Genomic DNA, 19,401 nt, shown 5'->3' with positions numbered 1-19,401 from the left:
GTGAAACTGTGAGGAAGGACAGGCAGATGATAGGGCAAATTTGCAGTCAGTGGGATGAGTTGAAATGTAACATGGGTGTAAAATTGAAAAAGGTGATGAATACAGGACTGAAGAATGCATGCAGTATATGGAATAAGGTAGATGATCTTGTAGTACATTTATAGATTGGCAGGGATGGCATGCACATCACTGAGTCATGGTTGAAAGAAGATCATTTGTCAAGAGCTAAACATACAAGGATACATATCATTATCATAAGGTCAGACTGGTAGGCAGAGGGGGTTGGCTGGCTTTGTTGGTAAAAACTGATGACAAAGCCTTGGAAAGAGGTGACGTAGGATTAGAAGCGTTAAGAAAATGTAAGGGTAAAAAGACCCTAATGGGAGGTTTATCAAGGCCTCTGAAACATAGCCAGGATGTGGGATATAAATTACAATCAGAGACTTAAAAAAAAGCATGTAGAAACAGCAATGTTACAATAGTCATGCGGGATTTCAATTTGTAGGTAGATTAGGAAAATCAGTCTGGTGCTGGATCCCAAGAGAGGGAATTTTAGAGCAGCTTGAGATTGAATCCATTATAAGACATAAAACCACAAGACATAGGAGTTGAATGAGGCCATCTGGCCCACTGAGTCTGCCCCGCCATTCAATCATGGCTGATCTTTTTTTCTCCTCCTCAACCCCAGTTCCCGGCCTTCTCCCCGTAACCTGTGTTGCCATGTCCAATCAAGAACCTATCAATCTCTGACTTAAATACGCCCAATGACCTAGCCTCCACAGCTACATGTGGCAACAATTCCACAAGTGCACCACCCTTTGGCTAAAGAAATTTCTCCAGATCTCTGTTTCGAAAGGGCTCCCCTCTATCCTGAGGCTGTGTCCTCTTGTTCCAGACTCTCCCACCATGGGAAACATTCTTTTCACATCTACTCTGTCTAGGCCTTTCAACATTCAAAAGATTTCAATGAGTTTCCACCCCCCCCCCCCCCATCCTTCTGAATTCTAGTGAGTACAGACCCAGAGCCATCAAATGTTCCTTGTATGATAACCCTTTCATTCCTGGAATCATCATTGTGAACCTCCTTTGGACGCTCTCCAATTCCGGCACATCTTTTCTAAGATGAGGGGCCAAAAACTGTTCACAATACTCAAGGTGAGGTCTCACCAGTGCCTTATAAAGCCTCAGCATCACATCCTTGCTCTTGTATTCTAGACCTCTTGAAATGAATGCTAACATGGCATTTGCCATCCTCACCACTGACTCAACCTGCAAGTTAACCTTTAGGGTGTTCTGCACAAGGACTTTGCATCTCAGATTTTTGGATTTTCTCCCCATTTAGAAAACAGTCTGCATATTTAGACGTACGAAAAAGCTGGATGAACGTCTTGATTTGACCACAGCATCTGCAGTGTACTTTGAGTCTGCATACTTACTTCTACTACCCAAGTGCATGACCATTCATTTTCCAACTTAGTATTTCATTTGTCACTTTTTGCCCATTCTCCTAATCAGTCTAAGTCTTTCTGCATCCTACCTGTTTCCTCAACACTACCTGCCCCTCCACCAATTTTTGTATCATCTGCAAACTTGACAACAAAGCCATCTATTCCATCATCTAAATCACTGATATACAGCATAAAAAGCAGTCCCAAAACCAGCCCCTACAGAACACCACTAGTCACTGGCAACCGACCAGAAAATGATCCTTTCATTCCCACTCGCGGCCTCCTACCAATCAGCCAATGCTCTAACCATGGTAGTAACTTTCCTGTAATACCTTGAGCTCTTAACTTGGTAAGCAGCCTCATGTGAGACACCTTGTCAAAGGCCTTCTGAAAATCCGAATATAAAACATCCACTGCATCCCCTTTATCTATCCTACTTGTGATCTCCAGCAGGTTCGTCAGGCAAGATTTTCCCTGGAGGAAACCATGCTGAATTTATCCTATCTTGTCCTGTGTCACCAAGAACACCATCACCTCATCCTTAACAATTGACTCTAACATCTTCCCAACCACTGAGGACAGGCTAACTGGTCTATAATTTCCTTTCTGCTGCCTTCCTCCTTTCTTAAAGGGTGGAGTGACATTTGCAATTTCCCAGTTCTCTGGCACCATGCCAGAGTCCAATGATTTTTGAAAGATCATTTCTAATGCCAACACAATCTAATGCTACCTCTTTCAGAACCCTAGGGTGCAGTTCCTCTGGTCTGGGTGACTTATGTACCTTTAGGTCTTTCAGCTTTTTGAGCACCTTCTCTCTTGTAATAGTAACTGCACCCACTTCTCTTCCTTCACACACTCCAATATCTGGCCTATTTTGGTTGGCTGCCGGTGATCAGTGGTGTGTTGCAAGGATCTCTGTTGGGACCGTTTCTTGTCAAGTTATATATCATTGGTTGTTTGACGGAATTGAAAGCTTTGTTTGTGGATGATAAAAAGGTAGGTGGAGTGGCATGTAGTGTTGAAGTAGGGAGTCTGCAGGAGGATTTGGGGCAGATCAGGAGACTGGGCAAAAATGTGGCAGATGGAATATAGTACAGGGAAGTGTATGGTCATGCACTTTCGTAGAAGGAATAATTCAGAAATCAGAGGTCTTGGAAGTCCTCATGCAGGATCCCTTAAAGATTAACTTGTAGGTTGAATCAGTGGTAAGGAATGCAAGTGTAATGTTAGCATTCATTTCGAGAGGACTAGAATATAAGAGCAAAGATGTAATGCTGAAACTTTATAAGGCACTGGTCAGACTGCATTTGGAGTATTGTGAGCAGTTTTGAAATGACGTGCTGGCATTGGAGAGGGTCCAGAGGAGGTTCACGAGAATGAATCAAGGTTTCATGGCTTGGGTCCTGTACTCGCTGGAGTTTAGAAGAATTAGGGGGATCTCATTAAAACTGATCAAATATTGAAAGGCCTAGATAGAGTGGACATGGAGAGGTTATTTCCCATAGTGGGTGAGTTTAGGACCTGAGAGTATAGCCTCAGAATCAAGGTACATCTATTTAGAACAGAGTTGAGGAGGAATTTCATTTGCCAGAGGGTAGTGAATCTGTGGAATTTGTTGCCACGGACAGCTGTGGAGGCCAAGTCATTGAATTTATTTAAAGCAGAAGTTGATAGGTTCTTGATTAGTTAGGGTATCAAAGGTCAAGGGGAGCAAGTTGGAGAATAGGGTTGAGAGGGATAATGAATCAGTCATGATGGAAAGTGGAGCTGATTGCTGATTGAATAATGGTCTGTAAGAAACGAGAGTGCATGTTGACTTTTGCTAATTATGGTTGGATGGGGAATAAATTGGAGAGAGCTGAAAGGACTGAAATTTTACCTCATTCAGAATGATGGCAAGTGCCAGAAGTTGTGGCTTGTAAAGTCTCAGATTTGTATTTTGTCATTGCTGAAGTTAATAAGGCAATAAGACAATATTAATGCATAGCAACCCTCAAAAACAGATTAGTCCATTTTAGGATTGTTGTACAGAGAACCAATAGTGGCCAGGGCATTTGGGACAATTTCCTGGGTTCCCATTGCTCTAGCCATCCTTGTCCCTCTGCAATTTAAAATGTATTTGTTTTCTTGCTTTTCAGGTTCTGAAACAATAATTTTATTTCTCTTTTGACAGATGCTGTTGACCTGCTGAGTTTTTCCAGGTTTTATTTCAGGTTTCCATGCTCTCTAGTGCTCCATCAATGGGTTTGATTGCATTTGCACAAAAGAGCTGGCTTAAGCCTCACGTTTCTGTTGTGCTGAAATAGACAATGGAGGCAACAAACAATCGGCCACTCTTGATTGCCTACTAGTGGCTCTCACTGAATGAGAGTGGGATTAATGTTACTCTTGATAGCTCCAAACAAAGTATCTGGTTACAATTCATTCTGAGCTCTGACTGGAGCAGAAAATTCAAACAAGTAGATGGTGCTAAACCGAATTATTATGGTAATAATGTTACGGATATTGAGCTGAACTGAGCAGTTGCATTTGTGCTGTGTTATATAGGTGGCTCTCTTAGTAGCAGCTGAATTCTGGGAACAGGGAGACTTGGAACGGACTGTATTGCAGCAAAATCCTATTGTGAGTATGGAACAATATACTTCACATCAGTTTAAAGTAAAAATTTACAACATTAGGAAATATTATTTATCCGCATACCTCTGTGCCAGTGTTTTTCCTCCACTAAAGCAGGTCCTGATCCTCTTCAAAGTTCAAAATCAATTCATTATCAAATTACAATGAGCTGAATGTCTTCTATGCTCGATTTGACCATCCAAACATCGAGGAACCTTCATGAACTCCCACAGCCCCTAATAACCCTGTGATTCCAGACCCTGAGGCTGATGTGAGAGGAGGGTGAACCCACAGAAAGCATCCAGCCCAGATGGGGTAACTGGCTGAGTACTAAAGACCAATACTAATCAACTGGCTGGAGTGATCACCAATATCTTTACCCTTTCACTTTAGCAGTCTGAGGTATCCACCTACTTCAAGCAGGCTTCACTTATACCGGTGCCTAAAAAAAACATGGTAATCTGCCTCAATGACTATTGTTCAGTAACACTTACATCCACTGTGATGAAATGCTTTGAGGGGTCAGTGATGAAACATATCAACTCCTGTCTAAGAAACGCCTTGCAGGTGCTATTTCATTGGTTCTTCACTCAACCCTGGAACATCTGGACAGCAAAGATATATACATCAGGATATTCCTTATTGACTACAGTTCAACAGTATCATGCCCTCAAAACTTATCAGTAAACTACAAGACGTTGGCCTCAGTGCCACCTTGTGCAATTGGATCCTTGATTTCCTCACCTCCAGGCCCCAGTCAATTTGGATTGGCAACAACATCTCCTCCATGGTCTTCATCAGCACAGGTGCACTACAAAGCTTTGTGTTTAACACCCTGCTCTACTCACTTTATACGTATGCCTGTGAGGCTAAGTACAACTCCAATGCCATATTTAATTTGCTGATGGCGCTTTTGTTGTTGGTTGAATCAAAGCTGCTGATGTATCAGCATATAGGAGGGAGATTGAAAACTTGGCTGAGTGGTGCCACAACAACAACCTCTCACACAATGTCAGAAAAAACCAGGAGCTGATTACTGATTTCAGGTGGAAGAAACCGGAGGTGCATGAGCCGCATTATGAGGTGGAAAGGGTCAGCAACTTTAAATCCCTCATCGCTAGCATTTCAGATGATCTGTCCTGGGCTCAGTATATAAGTGCATTCTGAAGAAAGCACAGCAGCACCTCTACTTCCTTAGACGTTCACAAAGATTCAGCATGACATCTAAAACTTTGACAATCTGCTATAGATGTGTATTAGAGAATATATTGATTAGATGCATCATGGTTAGGTGTGGATATGGCTCAGTCCATCAGGGGTAAAGCCCTCCCTGCAACTGAGCACATCTACACGGAATGTCATTGCAAGAAAACAGCATCCATCATCAAGGACCCTAACCACCCAAGCCATGTTCTCTTCTGGGTGCTGCCATCAGGAAGAACATACAGGAGCCTCAGGACTCACACTACAAGGCCCAGGAACAATTATTACCCTCAACTAACAGGATCTTGAACCAGTGGGGATAACTTCACCTTGCCCCATCACTGAACTGTTTCCACAACACAAGACTCACTTTCAATGACTCTTAAACTCATGTTTTTGATATTTATGGCTTATTTATTTACTTACTTTTGTATTTTGACAGTTTGTTGTCTTTTGCACATTGTCTGTTTGTTCATCCTGTTGGGTGCAGTCTTTCATTGATTCTATTATGTTTCTTAGATTTACTGTATATGCCTGCAAGAAAATGAATCTCAGGGTTGTATGTGATTACATATATGTACTTCGATAATAAATTTTCTTGCAAGCACTTACAGTAAAATAAAGTAATGCAATGGACTCAAAGAAAAATACAAAAACTGACAAACTACTAGTGTGCAAATACAAAGAAAAACACCCAAAATAAATAAACAATGCTGAAGATAGAACTACATGAGCTTGAGAGTCCGTGAAATTGAGACCATGGGCTGTGGATTCAGTTCAATGTTGAGGTGAGTGAAGTGCCACATGTTTCACAAGCTGAATGGTTGAAGGGTATTAGCTGTTCCCAAACCTGGTGGTATGGGACCTAAGGCTCCTGTACCTCATTGCTGATGGCATAGATGGTGCGGTCTGACAATGGATGCTACTTTCTTGTTGCAGCACTCCATGTAGATATAGTCTTTGTCTCATCCTATAATGATAGACATGTTATCCTTTCTTCCTCATGGTCATCAAGCTAACCACATAATATTCTCGTCAAACACCCCAAGTGGTAGCAGGCTCCAAGAACTAATAGCTCTGTAGGTAAAAATGTTGCCTCTAAATTCATAATTGGATTCATCATTGACACTCTCACACTGTCCTTTTTGTGGACTTTTTATCATTTTACATTAATGATCTGTTTATAGTTTTAAAGACATCAGTTAGATAACCTCTTGACACTTTTTTTAAAAGAAGGAATCCCAGCTCCATGTCCCATTGAAGGTCCTTGTAAATAGGAGCACATTTGCCATACAAGTGTGACTTTATATCAAACAATTTTAACAATAATGTTTTCATAAATAAACAAGATAACTCTGATACAAGATACTGTTTATGTATTTAAAGCTCACAGATTTTAACTTTTCAGTTCTGCTTATTAAAATCCCTAGCCTATGATGGACAGGAATAAAGCTGATGAACTGCCCAAACTTCAAGTTGGTTTCATCGACTTTGTGTGTACATTTGTCTACAAGGTATGTCCATCAAAAAGATTTATGAGTCAGTATAATTTCTTTTGTAACCTCGTAATGGGTTTGCATCTGAGCATGTTAAGAATAATTCTCATTACTTTAGTGGTTTCCTACAAATATAGCTGCAGAATAACTGACCACAAAATTATCACCAGATTCATTTTTGTTAGCAAAATGCAAAAGCAGCTTGTGTCATCCACAGAAATGCAGGCATAACTGGAGAGCTGAAGCCTATTCCAACTTTAGAGTGTTAACAGTTAATTAGTCTTAAACACAAGATGTTGGAAATCCAGAGCAACATACACAAAATGCTGGAGGTCAGGCAGAATCTATGCAAATAAATACTGTAAACAGTTGACATTTCAGGCCGAGACCCGAATGGGGATAGGAATTAAATTGTTTGGCTACTGGGAAATCCTGCTTTTTGCGAGTGGAAGTGCTCAACAAAGCAGTTCCCAAACTATGTCAGGTCTCAATAACACAGAGTAGGCCGCATTGGGAGCACAAAATACAGTAGATGAGTGGAGGTGAGGGAGGGTTTGAACAGACAGGTGTACCACTTTGGCTGCTTGCCAAGGATAGTGCCAGGAGGGAGATCAGTGGGGAGGGACAAGGGCATCACAGAGGCAGTGGTCTCTGTGGCAGTTCTCAGCCACCTCCTCTTACTTACCCCTTGAAAAGGACCCCATTTGGGACCATCAGGCCATATTCTCCCACACCATCAGCAAACTCATCAACTCTGGAGATCTCCATTCTACTCCCACCAACCTTACCTTGCCCCACACACTGCTGTTTCTACCTCCTACCCAAAATCCACAAACCTGTCAGTCCAGTTGGCCCAATGATTTCACTAGCTCCTGCACCACTGAACTTGTGTCCAAATGCCTCCATTCTATCCCCTTTGTTTCAGTCTCTTCCCAACTACATCCATGACACTTCACATGCTCTTGTTCTCAACAACATGTAATTCCCTGGCCCTGATCGCCTCATTTTGACCATGAATGTCCAATCCCAATTTACTTCCTTCCCCCATCATGAACGCCTTAAAGCTCTGGGCTTCTTTCTCAACATTCCCGACTAATTTCCCTTCACCACCACCCTTCTCTATCCAGTAGAACTGGTTCTCACATGCAGTACTAGCACCCACCTAGGCTCCAGCTATGCCTGCCTTTTTGCAGGCTAGATGGAAAAGTCTGTTTCAAGCTTTCCCTGGTAACGCTCTTTCTGCATTGGTGCAGCTTCAAGCAACCATTCTAAGCTAATTAATTTCATCATCCTTGTCTTCAACTTCCACCCTGTCCTTAAATTCACTTGGTCTATTTCCAACACCTATCTCCCCTTTCCTGATCTCTCTGTTGCCATCTCTGAGACAAACTGTCTACCGATATCTTTTATAAAACTACTGGTTTCCATGGCTATCTTGACTATACCTCTTCCTGACTGTCAGCAGTTAAAAAATGGCATTCACTTTTCTCAGTTTCTTAGTCTCCACCACACCTGTTTCCAATATGAGGCATTCCTTTCCAGGACATCAGTGATGTCCTCCTTCAAAGAACAAGTTTTCCCTTCCTCCAACATTTATGTTACCCTCATCCGCATCTCATTTCCCAGACAACCATGCTCGTCCCATCTTCTCACTGCCTTAACAGGAATAGAGTTCCTCTTGTCCTCACCTACCAACCCCTAAGCCTCCGCATACAACCCATTATTCTCTGCAACTTCTGCCATCTTCAGTGGAACCCTACCACCAAACACATTTTTAATTCTGCCTCCCCGCTCTCTGCTCTCCACAATGGTCACTTCCTCTGTGATTCCCTTGTCCATTCAACCCGCCCCCACTAATCTCACACCTGGCACTTATCTCTTCTCCTATCAAATTCCTTCTTTTCCAGCCCTTTACATTTTCCACCTATCACCTCCCAGCTTCTTACTTCTCTCTCCTCCCCACCCACCTGGATTCAAATATCACCTTCTAGCTTGTCATCCTCCTGCCCCCACCTCTTTTTCTGGCATCTTTCCCCTTCCTTTCCAGTCTTGATAAAGGATCTTGGCCCTATATGTTAACGTCTATTAATTTCCATAGGTGCTACCTGACCTGCTGAGATCCTCCAGCATTTTGTGTGTGTTGCAGACACTCTGTTGCTGGTAAGACTGGGACATCTATCTTCTGTTAGACAGATCATCTTCAGGTCATTCCCTCAAGTGCAGAGTGAACCACATCAGAATATCTCCTGCAGGTTGCACCCAGACCCTCTGTAAATGGAAAATGAGGGAAATAGATGTGTACGATTATTGCATATTATATCTGTAAGGTAGCTGTTATTTTCTCTGCAGTCTAAAAGAATTCCAGCAGTTTGCCATTGCCACAATGTCATTGCTAATCCAGAAAATAATTTGTATCATTACAAAATAAAAGGGGATGTATTTGCTTTCAAATTCAAAACAAAGGAAGCTATCAGCATTACTCCTAAAATCTAATAGAGTAATTTTTTAGAATTATGGTCACTGGATTAATTTTGGAAGAGCATATGGGGAGATCTTATGCCAATATTTCAGGTTCTGAAAATAATGAGACTCAAGTTTAGGATTGTTGCTGCCCAAGTCCCAACCCTAACTGGTAGTTGCATTTGATTTCTTTCAGGAATTCTCTCGCTTTCATGAGGCTATCACACCAATGCTCAACGGTCTGCTCAACAACAGAAAAGAATGGAAAATACTTGCTGAAGAATATGAGATGAAAGTTAAAGCTTTGGAAGAAGCAAGACAAAAGAAAGCAGAAGAGTTAGAAGCAAAGAAAGGTTAGAGAAATCTTTATTTTTTTCCTTCTCAAAAACCAGAGACTGGTAATCACTTCAAGAGCTTAACATTTTTTCTTAGGATGAACAGTTTCCTGGGGAATCTGTGTGATTCATTGTTCTTGCCCTTCTTGTATTCAAACCAAGTCCAGGGTAACCAGAACAAAGTTTTCTCTCTCTATATATATACATTACTAAATGAAAGTACTCGAGGTTTCTGCCCATTTGCTTTCCATAAAGTGACAATAATTGGATGATTATCTTTGATATGCAATATATTTCAATAATGTAATGATACCAACAGCAGGTTTCTTGACTGAGGTCTAGAGTAATTAAAATTCAGATCCAATCTGAGGTGAATTTCTTTTAATGTGAGAATTAATTAAAATGGTACTGCCAAAAGTGGCCTTCTTAGTCAATTTTACCTCTGCTTCTGTGAAGTGAGTTTCAGCTCTCTTGTCTTGACCTATTCTTAAAATGTTTTCTTCAGTGTGCATGCAATTCAGTTATGAAAGTTAATACTTAATAGTGAGATCTTTCCTTGTCTATCAATGCTGAATCCAAATCTCCTTTAGTTCAGAGAACTGTTCAACATGGTTTCCTGCAGTTCTAGAACCTGTAATCCACTGACAGTATGCTCATTAAGCCAGCAGGTCCTGAAGTTCAAAATATCCACCAACTCAGTGCCATGAATGTAATGGTCTTCTATTTCTTCCTTCCCTTGAGGAAGGAAATGGCCCATTTACAAATGGCTTTATCACAGGGCAGTGACTACCTCTAAGTGATTATCGCCTTTATTTGAAAATGTTGGTGAATGTACTTTGGCTTCAATGGACAACGCAGAGCTGGTACCAATTACCTGGAATCCCCAGCCACAGTTAACATATGCTTAAATTTAGCCACTATGAATGCTGAAAACTGAACCCACAGTTCAAAGCAGAGGTACACTACACATCCCCGATAAATTTTGATAATAAGCAAATCCATCACTCATCAGAGCAGTTTTTACAAACTGTTTGGAACTGTTGACCCGGTATTTGCAGTCTGGATTCTGCAGTTACACTCTATATTAAAAAAAGACAACACTGGAATAGTAATTTAAAATATTGATTAAATTGACACTAATACATCTTGAAATGACAAAATAAATAATCTATTAAAATGCAGCTTTCTACAATCAATAGAGAATAGAAGAGCATACAGAAAACCTTAAAAAAGAGAGACTAATGAGCATATAGGAGACCAGGATGTAGGAGCTAAGGAACAGAGAGACTCTGAAGGCATGGTGACATAGAGAGCACTTGGATAAAATAACCACCTACAAGAGAAATTCTGCAGATGCTGGAAATCTGAGCAAAGCACACAAAATGCTGGAGGAACTCAGCAGGCCAGGCAGCATTTATGGAAAAAAAACTAAGGTCAACGTTTCGGGCCAAAACCTGTCACGTTTCAGCCTAAAACGTCATATGTACTTTTTTCCAAAATAACTACCTAACTTGTTTAGTTTGTTAAAGCAGAAAATAAGAGTTTTTCAAACACATTGTATTCCCTCATTAATTTTCTCCTTTCTCTATTATTTCCCCTGGTTTCTTCCTTTCAGCTGCTGCTGCTGCTGCAGCAGCAGAGAAGGCTCAATCCAAAAGTTGTTGTGTGTTGTAACCCTTGTGGTTCCTTGGCTGCCTCACCCTGATATTCACAATGACAAGAAACTGCACAAACAGTACAGCAGGAAATCAAGAGAATGCTGTCTTTTCATCTACTGAATCATGCTTGGAATCTAGAAGTGTGTCAAGGAATGACCATGTAAGACCACCCTGTGTTAAAGGGATATATTCTTTACAATGGTTATTCTCTTACGTGTGGCGCTTTTGTTCTTATGTACATGTTAATAAATTTTGAAACCAGTAAATGTTGCAGATCTCCCAAGTTCATGTTGATGGTACACACGGGTACAGAAATTGGCTATCAGCTGTGTTCTAAACAATATTCTGTTTCTTTGATGGCAGTGAGAGTTAATATTGAGTAGAAAGTCAATGTGCTACTGCCCTATTTGCTCTGCCATCCAGAATAAGCGCTTCCTTCAGGAAGAGTTCTTTCCAATCACATAATTTTGAACAAGTTACTTAACGTTAATGTTCATGAGTAAAACATGTGGGTTTTAAATTATAATAAAACAGCTGAACCCTCTTTTTGAAGCATGTTATCAAAATTATGTTATTACTTTTGTGAGGACATTATGGAAATACTAATCTATAAGGCTGGATATAACAGTGTTGGTCCATACATTGTAATAGCAATGCAATCTGATCAACTTGATTACAATATTGTTTTGTTACTCTTTCCCTCCTTGGGCTATGCGGTACTTTAAAGTAAGCAGTTTCTAATCATTCAGGATACAACATGAAATCTTTGACCTAACAGAAAATTTAGAAGACATATTGAATTTTAACCACTGTGAAGCATATTTGGACTTTGGAAACAGGTGTTGAGCTCTTCTACATTTTGGGCCTCTTTACCCATATAATTTTATTTTTATTTTCATTTTTTCCCCTTGCAATAAATTGCAAATGTTACTTTTCCATTGTTTAATTTAGATATTTTTTTCTGAATTTCTATCAGAAAGAAAAATAACATGTTAATTTTAAATGGAAATTGACCTATTCAAACTCTTTTAGATTTTGCAAATTATTTATACATTTAAATATATAAAAGTTGTTTTAAATTCTACAGAACACTTAGATGCTGGAATAGGCAGAGATATAATTAGATGGATTAGATATAGACCTATGAGATTATGCATTAGGGCAGTGCTTCCATTCTGATATATTACTATATTTTTACATAACTGTGCATTGTAAAAATGTCCATATATTTTTAATGCAGAATACTTAATTCCTAATTACAGAAGCTTCAGAGATATAAAGTAACTACTGTGAATTTGTATTGTGTCATCACCCTTGAGCTAGTTAGAATGAGCTGATTCTTTAATACAGTACTAAAGTTTAACAGAAACCTTAAATTTTTGCATAATTTGTGGACAACCAAGATGTTGCATATATATTTTCACCTCAGCATACTTAGAACTCATCTTCTTTTAACCATAGCAAAGCATACAATTATCAGATCTCATTATCAGAACTAAATGTTCCATTTAGTTGCTCAATGATTCTATGAAATGAAGCCCACAAGGTAAATACTCTTCGAAGTGTTATTTATAAGGGATGAAGAAAATACTTGGTACTTCAACTGCCTGAGTACATTTAATTGTATATTGAATACATTGTATATTTAACCATTTGTGACATTTGTTTTGTGTTGTACATTTGCAATGATGTTTTCATTTATATATGATACAAACTAGATTTAGTTAAGATTATCTTACAGGATACTTTAAAATCTGTCAATGCTTAGACATGCTTCCATCAACTGCAATTGGCTGTTAAATGTAGCCCTGCTGTATATTTATTATAAATAGCTGATTATAAGCAAGAGTTTTGAAAGGGGACATGTCTTGATGAAAATTCACAGAAGAGCAGTAGTGAAGGATTGAGTGTAATAATGGTGATAAATAATCAGTTCATAACATTTATGTAGAACCTAATACCATGTCCTTAGATTATGTCACTTACTTAAAGTATAAAGATGACAAAGCAAAACAGAGAGAACTATTTCTCAGAATAAAGAACAGTGTGGCATCAGGGAGACAATCTAAGTTTATGGTTCTCTGACCAACACCATCTTAAATTACATAGGAAAAAAAAGGCACAGGAAGCTAGTGAATTTCCCTAAATGGAGAATAAACTGTATTTTTAAAACCGTAAAACTGCAATGTTCAATAGCCATTTATATGACAGGTGCCAATCTGGTATTGATACTATTTGTACACAGGAATTACCACATTTTGCTTTACGAAGATCAATAGCTGAACAAGCAGCATAACTTTCAACTTACTAAAATTAATAACAAACTTTGACAAACAATGGTTAATTGCATACAAAAACAAAATTCCAGTGATAGAATGTGTATTTGAGAAAAGAACAGGAAGCTGACTTGGGAGGGATACATTCTTGATAGAACTTAGGAAACTATGTATGAGCAAATATCTTAAATATCATATTATTATTCATGTTAATTTGTCATTACAAACCTTGACAATACATAAATTGCATACATTTTACATGTTTATCCCTGCCACATTTAAAAAAACATTAATAATATTTAACAGCACTCTGCATTAGGTATTACAGCAATTAATTCCACACTTACAAGGATTACTGACTCCATTGTATAATAATACACCAATGTGTGCAGATCAGTAATTCATTGGTTGATAAATCTTCTTATCCAATAGAAATACTCAGCAGTTTCCTAAATCACCTATCGTTTCATTAATGCATTTCAAGGTCAATCTAGATTTCATTTTTATGTATTGAACTATTGAATATTATTTCTATATATTCATAATTCTTATTCATTTACTGCATTATGGATGCAGTTTTGCTGTATATAAATAAAGTGCATGAATCAAAACTGTATATATAACATAGTGAAAGCAGTTTGATCCGGTTCCATTCCTGTCTTTCCAGCACTAGTTTCTTCTGGCCTCCATATGCTCTCAGATTAAAACACACATACTGCATATTAATCTTCATGGTTTGAAAGGGCCACTATCACTTCGCAACACTTTATTCATTATGTATTATAGATATAATAGGAAGGTCTTCATGTTATAAAATGCAGTATGCTAAAATATATTTTACATTCGCATGGTTAGATGTACCTAAGATTAATTACTCATCAGCTTTAAGCACTGCTTGACCTAATTCGAGGGTTCAGCTATGTATACATGAGATTACAGAACTTTCTCTTTATCTGTTTTGAGGGAAGGCCTAACTAATAACAAAGTAAAGGTTTGTCATTACAGTTCACGCCCTCTCCACTGGAAATAAATCTTAAATCTAGGTAGCAATTGTGGTTTTCCACATCACAAAGCAATTACACTTCAAAAACCATGACCCAATTTGGGACAAGCTAAGATGGTGAATATCAGTGTTGAGAAGATATTTTAAAGCTAGAATATAAAGTGGTCATCATAAATGGAATATTGCTCTCCCCATTAACAATATTTATATCTTAAATGCAAACACACACAAAATGCTGGAGGAGCTCAACAGGCCAAGCAGCATCTAAGGAAACAAATAGTCGACGTTTCACGCTGATACCCTACACTGGTACTCATGAAGGGTCAACTGTTTACTCTTTTCCATAGATGCTGCCTGGCCTGCTGAGTTCCTCCACTGTTTTGTGTGTGTTGCTTGGATTTTCAGCATCTGCAGATATAATCATCTTCCCCTGCTCAATGCTTGCTTTTGAATAAGAAGGGTGCCTTTTGAAATACTCCCTATTGAGACATAGGTTCACACTTCACTGTGCTTCTCAGGGAAAATGTTAAATTAAGGCTTTCTGATGGAGTTAAAAGTTCTGTTAAAGTGCTGGGAATCTACTCTGTTGTCCTTGCTGATATTATTTCTCAACTAAAGCAAAACAATATAAAACAGTACAAGTTCTTCAGTGTTGTGCTGACTTTTTAGCCTACTCCAAGTTCAAGCTAACCCTTCCCTCCAACATAACCCTCCATTTTTCTTTCATACATGTGCCTATCTAAGAGTTTCTTAAATGTTCCTAATGTATTTGCCTCTACTACCACTCTTAAAAAAATATAGCAGTAACATCTCCCCCATACTTCCAAACACCTTAAAATTATGCCCCTTAATATTAGCCATTTCCACTCTGGGAAAAAGTTGTTGGCTGCCCATTACATCCATGCCTCTTATCATCTTGTAGACATCTATCAAGTCACCTTTAATCCTCCTTCATTCTAAAGAAAAAAGCCCTAGTTTATTCAACCTATCCTCATAATACATGCTCTCCAATCCAAGCAGCATCCTGATAAATCTGCTTTCCACCCTCTCTGAAGCTTCTGCATCCTTCCTGTCATGAGGTGACCAGAACTGAACGCAATACTCCAAATCTGGTCTAACCAGAGTTTTATACAACTGCAACATTACCTCATGGTTCTTGAACTCAATCCCCCAACTAATGAAGCCCAACACACCATATATCTTCGTAACTTGCAGGGCGACTTTGAGGCAGGAAAGATCACTCTGTTTCTCCACACTGTTAAATATACTGTCATTATCCCTGTACTCTGCCTTCATATTCAACCTTTCGAAGTGTATCACTTCACCCTTTTCTGGATTGAACTACATCTGCCACTTTTCAGCCTAAATCTGAATCCTGTCAATGTCTTACAGTAACCTAAGGCAATCTTCTACGTTACACACATCTACGTTCTTAATCAAAAGATTATTTTCATCATTTAAGAGGGCATTTAAATTGCTTTTGTTTGGGCATCACCACAGTATGTAGAAAGTATTAAAAAAATGAAATTAAAGTGCTACAGATAGCAGAAATCTGAACAAACATGCTGGAAAACCTAGGTCAGACAAATAAGTTTTATGTTCCACCTGTATATACATGTTCTTGTGCATGATAATATAATAAAACCTACTTTAAATAAACTGTGCAAGAGTTCATGTTTCAGAAACACTTTGTTTCTTCTTGCACAGATATGCAAAATGTTCTTCACTGGCTGCAAAAGACTTGCACTGTTCTGTTGTGAATGGTACTACATAATCACAGGCCTTATTTTGCTTTGTTTTATGTGGTATATATATTTCCCAATTGTGGATCAATCTTCTGTTATTCAAGAGTCATTGGATCACGAGAACCAGATGAAGAGTCTTACTTTAGCACCACCTTCAGGTCAGCTTAGTCAGTCAAGCAGGTAGAATTCACAGTATCTAACCAATACACCATGCAGTTAGCTGATTCACAAAATCTGCAGCACTCTTGATGTGCCATCTACGATAAACCAGCTACATCAGGATTAGACATCGAGCAGCAACAGCAAATAAAGAGCTGCCAACTTCCATGTGTGACAGGCTAGGAGAAATATGGAATAAGCATGATAAACCCTGTGCAGTACTCCCTTAGTACTGCATTATTATAATTGTTGTGTGTTGGACAAAACATTGAACCTCACTACTTTGTAAGAGTACAGTTAACCTCAGCAAACAGGTAAATATTTATTTCTCAAAGAACATTACAAAAACATGCCACATCAGTTTTCAAATTTCTTATGGTGACTCTTCTTGGCCTCAGTCAGTGACCATGGTTATCACGTCCTGGCTGTCTAGATATGCAAGCCTGGCCAGTACGATATAGAAAGCAAGCTTTTGCCCATGCATCTGATGAACCCAAAGGAATGGCAGAGGCCAAAAAAGTTTGGTACCAACAGCGTCGCCAGTTAGCACTGAACTCAATGTAGGGCTGCCTCAAGGAGTCCAGCTCCATATCTTTCCCCTCGGGATTTACTTCTGAAGCCTTCCCCTTAAGTGGGCATAGCCACAAGGTAGAAGAGGTTTGAGATCAGTGTCTTCCTTCTACTAGATGAGCTGCCAACCACGGCTGACAAGCCCCATCTAGATTTACCCCTTCTCCTGTCAGTAGAAACGGTTCCGCCCAGCTTAGTAGCTAGGCCACATGAAGGCAAAGAGCTGGACTTGGGTGTCAGAGGCTATTTGAAACGTACAACATTGGGAGCATTTAGTAGTTAGTGGGAGCTTGAATAAAGTATTTAGTTATATGATGTGCTTGAGATGAACTGGTTGCAATATAACTCACCTTAAACTCATTCATATACATTTCCCAATATTACTTGCAACTTAATCAGGATTCATTTTAAGCATTATTGAAGTTGATATTCACAATACAATGACCTTTGCAAGATGTTGCATAATGTACATCACACTGAAGTATCCTTGAAAACTTTGTTGCATGACCTGAACAAAATCCTTGGGTAGATCCAGGCACTAGAGCTTCTGCTTCAGCATCCGAGATGTTTGCTACACAAAATCCAGTCGTTATACTTGTGTCATGCATTATTGTTAATTATAGCCTTTAAAAGAAAGGTCACAAAATAGTTAACATCCTTAAATCTTCTAGCTTCAGAATACAGCTCATGCAGGAATTGAGGGCAATGCACAACTCAAAAGGATTTTGAATGTTCCTAATAATGGGGAGAGAATTAGCAAATAGAAGGGTTAAAGAACCAAACATTTGGGTTGTAAGACAAAGTGGTTAAAGTGAGTCAGAGCAAGGGTATAAATAGTTATACACTGAGGGAATTAAAACATAGAGAATGATGTAAGGAATGATCATAGAAAGGTAGAGACAAATAATATTCCAGCAATGGAAGTGGTCTTAATGTTAAATACAAGAGATTCTGCAAATTCAAGAAATCCAGAGTAATACCAAAAAATGCTGAAGGAACTCAGCAGGTCACCAAGGTCTGGCAGCATCTATAAAGGAATTAACAATTGACGTTTCAGGTCCAGCATTTTGTAGATGGTCTTAATGATGGAGGTAATACTATGGATTCCAGTTAGTTGAGCCATCGGTTAATCAAGGAAGCCACTTATTTAGGACAACTCTTAATAGAACAAAAATTAATCAACAAAACAGCCAGGATTCCCTTCATTTACTTGGGACACTGTGCCACTTAATTGGGACAGGGTACTGTTGCTGAACATTTTCTAATTAGGGTCAGTTGCATGCAATTGTGTGGCTGTTAGACACTACACCATGCTTAGAGAGAAGTTTTTTAAAATGGCGTCAGTTGCATGTGTTTGTGTTAAAAAGACTGGTTTTTGTCACTGATAGTGGGTGACAGATAAGCAGCAAGACAATTCAGAACTGTTGCTCACTGCAATTTCAAGCATTCTGACCTGGGGATATGCCTCTACTGGGATGCAAAGTCAGCTCCAGCAGACTCTGCAGATGAGATCCACAGTGAAATCCAACCTCCAGCAGGTGGTTATGCAATGCTATGTGGAGGATCAGAGGGATCTTGGGGTCTGAGTCCATAGTACACTCAAAGCAACTGTGCAGGTTGACTCTGTGGTTAAGAAGGCATACGGTGCATATGGCATCAATCGTGGAATTGAATTTAGGAGCTGAGAGGTAATGTTGCAGCTATACAAGACCCAGGTCAGACCCCACTTAGGAGTACTGTGCTCAGTTCTGGTCATCTCACTACAGGAAGGATGTGGAAACCATAGAAAGGGTGCAGAGATTTACAAGGATGTTGCCTGGATTGGGGAGCATGCCTTATGAAAACAGGTTGAGGGAACTCGGCCTTTTCTCCATGGAGTGACAGAGGATAAGAGGTGACCTGATAGAGGTGTATAAGATGATGAAAGGCATTGATCGTGTGGATAGTCAGAGGATTTTCCCCAGGGCTGAAATGGCTGCCACAAGAGGGCACAGATCTAAGGTGCTTGGGAGTAGGTACAGAGGAGATGTCAGGGTTAAGTTTTTTTATGAATGGGCTGCCGGTAACGGTGGTGGAAGCAGATATGATAGGGTCTTTTAAGAGACTTTTGGATAGGAACATGGAACTCAGAAAAATAGAGGGCTATGGGTAACTCTAGTAATTTCTAAGGTAGGGACATGTTCAGCACAGCTTTGTGCGTCGAAGGGCCTGTATTGTGCTGTAGGTTTTCTATGTTTCTGTCAGTGGGAAAAGAAGTGTTAGATTTCAGAAATGGCTAGCTCACAAATGATGTGATGCAAAAGGAGATGTGTGGCACTGAGGCTGGTTATTAAACGAGGAAGATATAGAACAGATGGGTTATGTACCTGTAGTTAAAAAAACCAATATAATTTTAGGACTATATAGCTTTCCATGTATAGAAACAAGAAAAA

At 39.3% G+C, this 19,401-nt stretch overlaps 1 protein-coding gene across 1 annotated transcript in view; it reads left to right on the top strand.

Annotated features, from left to right (window-relative positions):
- Positions 1-14,115, top strand: part of LOC140726339 (rod cGMP-specific 3',5'-cyclic phosphodiesterase subunit beta-like) — an 80,900-nt gene extending 66,785 nt beyond the window's left edge. Inside the window, exons 19-22 of the mRNA XM_073042600.1 lie at positions 3,996-4,070; positions 6,698-6,781; positions 9,420-9,576; positions 11,174-14,115. Coding sequence (XP_072898701.1) covers positions 3,996-4,070; positions 6,698-6,781; positions 9,420-9,576; positions 11,174-11,232 — 375 coding nt within the window. The 3' untranslated portion in view covers positions 11,233-14,115. The remainder of the gene's footprint in view (positions 1-3,995; positions 4,071-6,697; positions 6,782-9,419; positions 9,577-11,173) is intronic.
- The last annotated feature ends 5,286 nt before the right edge of the window (positions 14,116-19,401 follow it).

This window comes from Hemitrygon akajei, chromosome 4 (assembly GCF_048418815.1).
Source record: "Hemitrygon akajei chromosome 4, sHemAka1.3, whole genome shotgun sequence".
Classification (NCBI taxonomy): domain Eukaryota; kingdom Metazoa; phylum Chordata; class Chondrichthyes; order Myliobatiformes; family Dasyatidae; genus Hemitrygon; species Hemitrygon akajei.
Note: the sequence above shows the minus strand (reverse complement) of the source record. Positions and strands in the feature narration are given on the sequence as shown.